This window comes from Trichomycterus rosablanca, chromosome 12 (assembly GCF_030014385.1).
Source record: "Trichomycterus rosablanca isolate fTriRos1 chromosome 12, fTriRos1.hap1, whole genome shotgun sequence".
Taxonomy (NCBI): domain Eukaryota; kingdom Metazoa; phylum Chordata; class Actinopteri; order Siluriformes; family Trichomycteridae; genus Trichomycterus; species Trichomycterus rosablanca.
Genome location: NC_085999.1, coordinates 37,939,109 through 37,949,787, shown reverse-complemented (window position 1 = coordinate 37,949,787; position 10,679 = coordinate 37,939,109). Strand labels below are relative to the sequence as shown.

Here is a 10,679-nt window from a genome sequence, read left to right as displayed (position 1 = left end):
CGCTATCGTGTTGCTTTTATTATTGTACGTGCAGGAAAAAGAACTTCGCATCAAGTGTTCCGGGCGCTACATTTTCACAGGAATCTTGACCACTTGTCCATTACGGGCTCACTGTGGACAGTGTGGGGTTGGGAAATATTTTACAAATCATACACAACCTGTCTGAGTTACCCACGCAAATATGAAGATACAGGATCACTGAGGACTGACTGTGCAGTGCTGGAATATGTAAACATGTACAACCTCAAATCAGATGAAATTGTTTTTTGTTTGCTCAACTTCATTTCATTTATTAATAAACATCCATTCCTGCATTTCAGACCTGCAACACACTGGACGGTCCTTTTTATCTTTGGTCTGGAGCACAATGCGTCCATTTTTTTCCAAAAAAGACCTGGAATGCTGATTCATCTGACCACAATACACGTTTCCACTGTGTGATGGTCCATCCTAGATGCCTCCGAGCCCAGAGAAGTTGACGCTGCTTCTGGACATGGTTAACATAAGGCTTCTTTTTTTGCACACTAAAGTTTGAAGCTGCATTTGTGCAGTAACTCTGTATTGTAGAGCTGATAAAGGTTTGATAAACTAATCCCTCACACATGTGGTTATATCAGCTAGTGTTGAGTGGAGGTTCTTGATGCGGCGCCGTCTGAGGGATGGAAGATCACGAACGTTCAGATTAAGCTTGCACCCTTGGTCTTTAGGCACTGAAATTTCTCCTGATTACTTGAATGGTTTAATGATATTCTGCACTGTAGAAGGAGAACATGCAAATCCCTTCCAATCTTTCTTTGAGGTTCATTGTTTTTAAACATTTCAATCATTTGTGGACAAACTGGAGATCCTCTGATCATCTGAATGCTGCTTTTGTACCAAACCATGATTCCAATCACCTGTTGGAATTACATAATTATTTAGTTTTTTCACCTCATTACTAGCCCTAAATTGCCCCTGTCCCAACTTTTTTTGGAATGTGTTGCAGGCCTGAAATGCAGGAATGGATGTGAAGATGCAACAAATGAAATGAAGTTGAGCAGATAAAACATGAAATATCTCAGGTTCATCCTGTCTGACATCAAATAAAAGTCAAAGTAAATGTAAGGAGCACTGTGTTTTTATTTTATTTGCGTTTTCCATACTGTCCCAACTTTTTCTGATTTGAGGTTGTAAAAGTATGACAGGTAACACGATACTGAGGTGTTCTGCTGATTATTTCCATGTAAGTCAGTGTCAATAGCCATACAGCAAGAAGATCCTGAGTTCGATTCTCAGGTGGAGTGGTCTAGGTCCATGCTGTGTGGAGTCTGCACATTTAACCGTGTCTGTGTGGGTTTCCTGCGGGAGCTTCGGTTTACTCCCACAGACCAAAGACGTGCAACTGTGGTGAACTGGAGAGACAGAATCAACCGTGACTGTGTTTGACATTGAACTTGAACTGAGGAATTATGGGTAACCTTTTTCCAGCAGAGACTTGCGCCAACCGCCACCTTCGCAGCCTCTTTCCTCAGGCCATCACCAAAGTAAACAAGGACTATTCCAACATCCCTCCTCTTCAACAAAATGCACATGGATCTTATCATACATCCCACATTTTTACCTTATACAGTCAAAGCACATCTGCACCTTATTTACTGTACTGTGCTGTACATCTGTACTGTTGTATTGTTTATTCTATGTCTATATATTGTATACCTTTTTCTATTATTTAATTAGATGAACACCATCTAACAAATCAGATTTTACAAATCCAGAATGTCACTTTTACTTTTACCTGTAGGTCCCAAGAACGTCTATACAAACCACTGTGTGCAAGTACAACGTTTATGGTCCTGTATCAACAAGGTAGGTGTGTTTACTAAAGTGTACAGTATACACAAAGCTACCGGACATAATGGAACATTGTTCCCAGGCATAATGATTGAGCTGCTTTAGTATCTCATGACCACATTAAATGAACCACTGTGCAGAGGAAAAGACGTTTTGCAGGTTTGTTTAATATATATACAAAGTAAAATCTATTAAGTAACACAAGCAAGCGAGTGCAAACAGAAACAGAAATCTTTAATAAACATTGAATAGTTCTCCAGGCTTTACAGTTTAAAAAAAATTAAGGGTAAAAAAGGCGACACAGGAAGAAGACTCCATTATTGTCGTAGGCTTGGGTACATGATGGGGCAGTGTTGAGAATATGCTGTAGATGCTGTTAAATTGGTCGACGTTTACTCCAGTTTTGGCTCTGTGAAGAAAATAAGTGATTTCAGTTACAGCCCAGTTCTGCAACATTAAATACTCAATTGCTTAAAAACTGTATACTGAGGCGCCCAGGTGAAGAATCCTCGTAGTATAGCATACCCCAAAATGCATACAACGATCAACCATAACATTAAAACCACCTCCTTGTTTCTATACTCACTGTCCATTTTATCAGCTCCACTTACCATACAGAAGCACTTTGTAGTTCTACAATTACTGACTGTAGTCCATCTGTTTCTCTACATGCTTTGTTAGCCCCCTTTCATGCTGTTCTTCAATGGTCAGGACCCCCACAAAGCAGGTGTTATTTAGGTGGTGGATCAGCGTCCTGTGACCACTGATGAAGGTCTAGAAGATGACCATGTCAGTGTCACTGCAGTGCTGAGAATGATCCACCACCTAAATAATACCTGCTCTGTGGGGGTCCTGTGGGGGTCCTGACCATTAAAGAACAGCATGAAAGGGGGCTAACAAAGCATGCAGAGAAACAGATGGACTACAGTCAGTAATTGTAGAACTACAAAGTGCTTCTATATGGTAAGGTAAATAACCAACCTGGAAATTTGAACTCTGGGAATGACGTCATGTCACCGCCACCATATAACCTCTGTAGTTTGGCAGTTTCTTCAGCCAGGGCCTTGTGGTATTCAGGACCTGCATCAACCAGGCCACCAGTAAACCTGGAGGTACAGGAGAAAGCAGTTACTAAAAAAATGACCAGTATGTTTCGACTTTATAAAGGTAATGTCCGGAAAACTGTCTGTGTCCGGACAGATTTACCTGCTCTGTGAGGTGTACACTCGGATCGCATCCAGGAAGAGTTTCTGAATGGGGTCCAAACCAGCTGACAGTCAAAATATAATAAATAATAATTACTACACATATTTTTAATGCCGAGTTTTAAGTACCTATGTGCTAAATTTATACAAGTAAAGAATTAACACCTGATTCCACAAGGACCACACATATTTAAAACAAGACTGATATGTAGTGATTACTTACTGGTGATTGATGGTTGTAAATCCCACTAATCAGCACAAACAGCACTAACATTTAAGCCCCAGCACCATATAAGACTGGAATAACTGGACAGCCTCCATGCTGACCACTAATCGTGGCCCCTTATAAATACATTTACAGCATTTATTCATTCATTCATTTTCTTATCCGCTTATCCAGTTAGGGTTGCGGGGGGGTACTGGAGCCTATCCCAGCTTTTCAATGGGCGCAAGGCACACAGTAACACCCTGTACGCCATCGCAGGGCACACACACACACACATTCACTTATAGGGCAATTCAGTGTCACTTGTTAACCTGACTGCATGTTTTTGGACTGTGGGAGGAAACCGGAGCTCACGGGGAGAACATGCAAACCACACAGAAAGGACCCGGACCCAGGACCTTCTTGCTGTGAGGAGACAGTGCTACCCATTAAGCCACCGTGCCGCCCATTTTCGGCATTTAGCAGACGCTTTTATCCAAAGTGACTTACAGTACTGGGACAGTATACTGTCTCACCAATTGAGGGTTAAGGGCCTTGCTCAAGGGCCCAACAGTGACAATGATAAAGACAGCTGAAAACACGAATCTTGTAAGGTTCAGTAAGAAAACAAAGATGCAGTGATGGCTGAAACATAAGCGGATTGATGAGTTGGGGCAAGACAGTTTGGAAAAGTAACTATCAGAGAATCTCTGCGGATGTCTAGTGGTCAGTACAGATGTGTGAACAGCTGTCGGTATTTAATATGTATGGGTTAAGGGTTGTAGAGTAATATATACCCTCAGATGCTTCCACAACTTCAACAGGAGGTTCAGCGGCGTCTGTGATGGAAGAACCGGTGTCCACCAGCTCTTCTGCTTTCCTCAGCATCTCAGTAGCAGCTTCGACTGGAGCTGCCTCGGCAACAACCTCTGCTACCGCTTCAGCGATGGTCTCCACTGCTTCTACGACAGCCTTAACAGGAATCGTGTCTGCTACCACTTCAGCTACGACTTCAGCTACGACTTCAGCAGCAGCTTCTACAACTGCTTCAACAGCTTCTGCCACCAGATCATCAGCTGAAAGCTCTGCTACAGGTGGAACCTCCGGGGCGACTTCTGTTTTATCTTCTGCGTGGGTTTCTCCAGCCGTTACTCGCTGGCCGACCTCTGTGGATGTTGTTTCATCTGAAGCCTTTGTAGGGGCAACGTCTGGGGTGGCTTCAGCTGTTCGCTCTGGGGTAGGTTCTGCGTGGGCTGCTTCAACGGCTGGAGGAGCGGCTTCAGGGGCAGCAGGTTTAGGAACCTCTCCAACAGGTGCAGTATCTGTAACCAGCGGAGCTACTGCTGGTGCAGCTTCAACAACGGGCGTGGTTTCGACTCTTGATAAAGCTTCAGCTGGGGGAGCTGCACCCTCCGCTTGTGGAACAGTTGTATTGATTATTGATTCGGCAGCTGGAGCGGCTTCAGTAAGGCTTGTAGAAGGTGTCGAGACTTCTAAAGCTGGTACAGGTTCATTCTCAGAGGCCGTGGCAGTCTTGGCGTCAGCTTTTTTAGGTGCAGGAGCATCTACAGGCTGCTCAGCACTGGGGGTGGCAGTTGTTGCTGCCTTAATGGTCGCAGTGGCAGCGGCAGCAGCCGGTATTACAGCCTCCTTCTTGGGGACTTCAGGAACGGATTTGTGCTGGACGAGCTTTTCTATATCAAAGTATGTTTGTGATGTGGACTTTTCTGGTACTGAAAGGAAGATAAACAATTATTTCTAAACATTTTTATTCACTTTCCTTTAGTCTTTATGCAAAGACTGGATACAACAACCTAAAAACACAGTTATGTGGTACAGAGTCAAGGATTGTCATGCTTTCTTTTCAAGCCCTGTCAAGCAATTAATACCAAGTCTGACTAAAAACCACCATTATCACCCTCACTCAGAGTAGCACAGCAGTCTCATAATCTATCCCATCACTTTTCAGAGGTGGCACCGGCCTGGCCAAGCACTTACCACACACATTTGGGGTCTGTTCGAAAACCTAGCTCTCTCTCTACACAGACACATTTCACGTCGTCCTACACTCCCGTGAAGAGGGCGTGTCTAAATTCTTAGATACAATAAAAAGCTCCTACCGAGGCGCCTTAATTCTGAGCGATAATCTGACTGAATAACGAGGGAGCGTACGACGCCTCCTCAGCGCTGAAGGCAATCCCAGCATTCAGTGCGGCACGACTCTTCTCACAAAAAACAACAAACGTGGCGGACGAATAAAATGTGGAGCAACCAACGGAGTTCCTTTAAATGTAAATAAATTCTCATTGACGTTTAATTTATATAAAGGTGTAATTATACAAGTGTCGTTTATTTGTACATTCAGGCTCGTCAGGGACAGTTTAACCGCTTTCGGTACACAGAGGGAGACGTTAGCTGGCGTGCTAGCGGGTTGTGCCGCCTCAGCACAATGGTTTGAACTGTTTTGACGTAAGTCATGTGTCTAAATCATCTACCTTATGAGTCTGATGTCTTCTTAGAATCCTCTCTACCGAGGCAAGGCAGCTCACTAGGTTTTCGAACAGACCCTTAACAGTGTCTTAAAAAAAGACGACCAGATTGGGAGTCCCATCTTTACCACTGCAACCTGGACTTCTACTGTCTGGTTGATGTACCACAACAAACAATGAAAGAATACAGAGAGTTTAGCGTGATACTTTGTACATTTTAAGGCTCTCTGTGTGAATCCTCCTCACCAGAATACATAGGGAAATGAATATATACCAACTTATTAATACACCGACTAGGCATAACATTATAACCACTAAGAGGTGAAGTGAATAACACTGATTATCTCTTCATCACGGCACCTGTTAGTGGGGGGGATATATTACACAGCAAGTGAACATTTTATCTTCAAAGTTGATGTTAGAAGCAGAAAAAAGGGTGAGTTTGACGAGGGCCAGATTGTGATGGCTATCTCCAAAACTGCAGCTCTTGTGGAGTGTTTCTGGTCCGCAGTGGTCAGTATCTATCAAAAGTGGTAATCCGGCGACAGGGTCATGGGTGGCCAAGGCTCATCGATGCACGTGGGGAGCGAAGGCTGGCCCGTTTGTTCCGATCCAACAGACGAGCTATTGTAGCTCAAACTGCTGAAGAAGTTCATGCTGGTTCTGATAGAAAGGTGTCAGAATACACAGAGCATCACAGTCTGTTGTGTATGGGGCAGCAAAAGGGGGACCAACATAATATTAGGAAGGTGGTCATAATGTTATGCCTAATCAGTGTATATCAATTTGAAAAATGTAAATTAAATTGGAAATCAATCAAAAACAGCCATTTAGTTAGAATATTTCTAGTAACACTTGATGGAAACTAGATTAAAATGTTCAAATGAAATACACCATGAGTCAACGTTTTAAATATTTATAACATTTATTTTGCTTTTTATTTGTTTATCATTACTGCAGATATTTGCTAAGTGGAACAGCCAATCAGAACTCTCTGTTGCACAACTTGGCTTGAAATGCCTGTTTAAAATGTTCAGCCAAGCTGGATGACAAGAACGACAGCAGCCTGTGGGTAAATACAGACGATTAGCAACGGCTCAGTGGCCAACAGTCAGCTTGGAATGTCAGATCCTTTAACCCTGATCATTTGCTCTACTAACAAAGACGTTCGTCCTGGAATGTAAATGTCATGTTTGGTTTTGCAAATGCTGCCAGCTTAAGGATCATTAACACTCACTGTAAAGATTAAAGAGTTAAATGGTCATTACAAAACGTCTTTCCTGGTAATTAGTTGAAAATTTTCACTGAATATATATTTACATTTACATTTTTAGCATTTAGCAGACGCTTTTATCCAAAGCGACTTACAGTATTGTGACAGTATACAGTCTAAGCAATTGAGGGTTAAGGGTCTTGCTCAAGGGCCCAACAGTGGCAACCTGGCAGTGGTGGGGTTTGAACCGGCAACCTTTTGGTTACTAGTCCAGTACCTTAACCGCTAGGCTACAACTGCCCTGAGAAATCTTCACCTTAATCTTAATCTTTACCTTAACGAAAAGTAAATAACATTTTTTTCTAAATGGTTAAAAATAAGGTGACGATCCGTCCTATTTTTTTCGAGAATGTCCTCTTTTTTGGACCAGAAATCAGTGTTTTCACACTGTTTTCATCTTTCTCTTTGGGTCTTCTCGCACTTCTCCTAAAAATGTACGAGAGTAAATTATAGAAAAAAAAAAATGTTTTATCTCGGTCAGGATCCTTGGGAAGCGGAAAGCAGGACCTGCAAAGTGTCCAATAAAGGTGCCGGTTCAGCAGAACACAAAGGAGAGAGCTTGTCAGGTAAACGAACTAATAAACAGAAGATGCTGTTACTGCATTGATGCATTGATCTGACCAATAAATAAACATCCACTCTTTAACAAGCAATTGGTGGTTTAGGGCCTTGCTCATGGGTCCAACAGTGACAACCTGGCACTGGTGGAGCTTGAACCAGCGACCTTTAGATTACTAACCCAGTACCTTAACCACTAGGCTACAACTGCATGGTGCTACAAATACAGTACATGGTGCTCTCTACTGTACGTTGCTGCAACCAAGTTCTATGCTCAGATGTAATAAATATTCAGCTTTTTAGTAGAAAACACTGAGAGTGGGTTTGGCATAAAACAGGACGGTTATACCAACCCAATCACCACTGTTAATACAGTAAATAAAGGCAGCTTATAATAAATAAAAGGGGGTGAAGGTATTAATTAATAGAAAATTCTGTTCTCTTTAAAGTACACTTCAAAGCATTCTCTGCACTTAATCAAACACCTGAGGAAGGTCTTTATGAATGAATATGAGACTCAGCTCTGGACTGAGTCCTCTGGTTTCATGACTGGCTGAAATCCTTGGCTAAACGTTGCATAATATGCAGGCAAATGGAACGGGAGCAGCCGAAAGAAAGCATTCGTTCACACTATATAAGCGGCGCTTACCTTTGTTTGACTTTTTAGACTTCTTGCCTTCCCCAGATTTTGACTTGATGGTCACTGCTGGGGCTCTTCGTAATGCGCTTAAACTCTCCGTCTGCACAGCCTGACCAAATAAAGAAACACAGTGCAGAGCATAAATAAATTAGCCACTTCTTCTACAACCTCATCAGTGTGAGCTGGAATAAAACTTACAATCAACAAGTAATAAAGAAACTCTTTTTACCTTTAGACATCCGAGTCGACCAATTCTGAGCAGGGAAGCTGCCATGTTAGTCCTGTTTACGATTCAGTCCTAGAGAAAGATGTTAGGATCGTTAGTGCTGAATGTTTCACGCATTTTGCACACATTAGCACTATTACATAATAACATGTCATTTATGTAATGTCAGAACACAAAACAACAACAATGGGGTTACGTTTCAAGATTTAGAATCCAGATAGATCACACGTCTGAGGAAAAAATACTCATTTCTAATGAATTTTAGTCTATATTTGTCTATTTACAATATTATTGCATATGTTTGATATACAGTGAGTTGCATGGAATGCACACAGCGATTTAATTCCTACTGAATTATGAAACTGCATAAGGAAAAAGTGTAATATACGCCCATATGTGTGCAAACTATATATGAAACCTTTCATATATTGACATATACACCGATCAGCCATAACATTAAAACCACCTCCTTGTTTCTATACTCAACGTCAATTTTATCAGCTCCACTTACCATATAGAAGCACTTTGTAGTTCTACAATTACTGACTGTAGTCCATCTGTTTCTCTACATGCTTTGTTACCCCCTTTCATGCTGTAGAGCAGGTATTATTTAGGTGTTGGATCATTCTCAGCACTGCAGTGACACTGACATGGTGGTGGTGTGTTAGTGTGTGTTGTGCTGGTATGAGTGGATCAGACACAGCAGCGCTGACACCTCACTATCACTGCTGGACTGAGAGTAGTCCACCGACCAAAAATATCCGGCCAACAGCGCCCCGTGGGCGGCGTCCTGTGACCACTGATGAAGGTCTAGAAGATGACCGACTCAAACAGCAGCAATAGATGAGCAATCGTCTCTGACTTTACATCTACAAGGTGGACCGACTAGGTAGGAGTGTCTAATAGAGTGGACAGTGAGTGGACACGGTATTTAAAAACTCCAGCAGCGCTGCTGTGTCTGATCCACTCATACCAGCACAACACACTCTAACACACCAGCACCATGTCAGTGTCACTGCAGTGCTGAGAATCATCCACCACCTAAATAATACCTGCTCTGTGGGGGTCCTGACCATTGAAGAACAGGGTGAAAGCGGGTTAAGTAGAGAAACAGATGGACTACAGTCAGTAATTGTAGAACTACAAAGTGCTTCTATATGGTAAGTGAAGCTGATAAAATGGACAGTGAGTGTAGAAACAAGGAGGTGGTTTTAATGTTATGTCATATATTACATTTCCGTGTCGTATGCAAAAAGTGAATGAACCTACAAAATAAAGAAAACCCAATAGGGTAGTTGATGCTACTGATAGTGGAACCAGTACAGAACCAGTACACCAGTACAGAACTTAAATAATCCCAACATAAAAACTAAATGTGCAGAACTGAATAACTTACCTTTATAGCAGCACACGTTGCCACGCCCCCCTTGCACAAATTATACTTTAAAATCAGCTTTTTAAAACAAAGTACTCAGTAAAACGTATAATATTATCTACTAATTATCTGTGTTAATTATCTGACTCCAAATCAACATCTGAACCTGCTCTACAATCCGTAAAATCTACTATAAACTATTACATAACACACACCGCATGTGGGGACACAACAAAGTCTGCATTGTTTTTACCCACCGCTTCTCGGACATAGACACGCCCACTTGGCAGGTTCTCTGCTTTCTGATTGGTCAGCCGTTCCTGGGGGCGGATAAAGTGTCAAATGTTTGTGGACACCGAACACATAAACATCACCATGTGTATTATTATAAATATAGACAAACATTTGCTGATGTAAGAGCTTAGACGTTTCTAAAAGGCTTTCTTCTAGATTTGTTGCCTGGTGTGAACTAAATGTGCTTTTCATTAACACCAGTAAGACTAAAGAATTGGTGATCGATTATAGGAAAAGATTGCATCAAAGGTCTGAACATTGAGATGGTGAGGGAGTATAAATACCTGGGTGTTCAACTCAATAACAAACTGGACTGGTCTAGCAACTCAGATGTCCTATATAGAGAGGGCCAAGGTGGCCTCCACCTATTGAGGAGCTTGTTTGTTTGTTTGTTTATAAGGATTTTAACGTCATGTTTTACACTTTGGTGACATTCATGACAGGAACGGTAGTTACTCATTACACAAGATTCATCAGTTCACAAGTTTTATATAGAACACAGTCATGGACAATTTTGTATCTCCAATTCACCTCACTTGCACGTCTTTGAGCTGTGAAAGGAAACCAGAGCACCCGGTGGAAAC

The 10,679-nt window shown here is 42.0% G+C and overlaps 1 protein-coding gene across 1 annotated transcript; it reads right to left on the bottom strand.

Annotated features, from left to right (window-relative positions):
- Positions 1–2,043: 2,043 nt before the first annotated feature.
- Positions 2,044–9,961, bottom strand: si:ch211-140m22.7 (uncharacterized protein LOC570370 homolog). The gene is made up of 7 exons (XM_063005847.1): positions 9,823–9,961; positions 8,430–8,498; positions 8,210–8,309; positions 4,038–4,973; positions 3,037–3,100; positions 2,812–2,936; positions 2,044–2,239 (listed from the first exon to the last, which is right to left on the bottom strand). Exons 2-7 carry the CDS (start codon positions 8,472–8,474, stop codon positions 2,223–2,225), a joined length of 1,287 nt encoding a protein of 428 aa, XP_062861917.1. The 5' UTR covers positions 8,475–8,498; positions 9,823–9,961; the 3' UTR covers positions 2,044–2,222.
- Between the last annotated feature and the right edge of the window lie 718 nt (positions 9,962–10,679).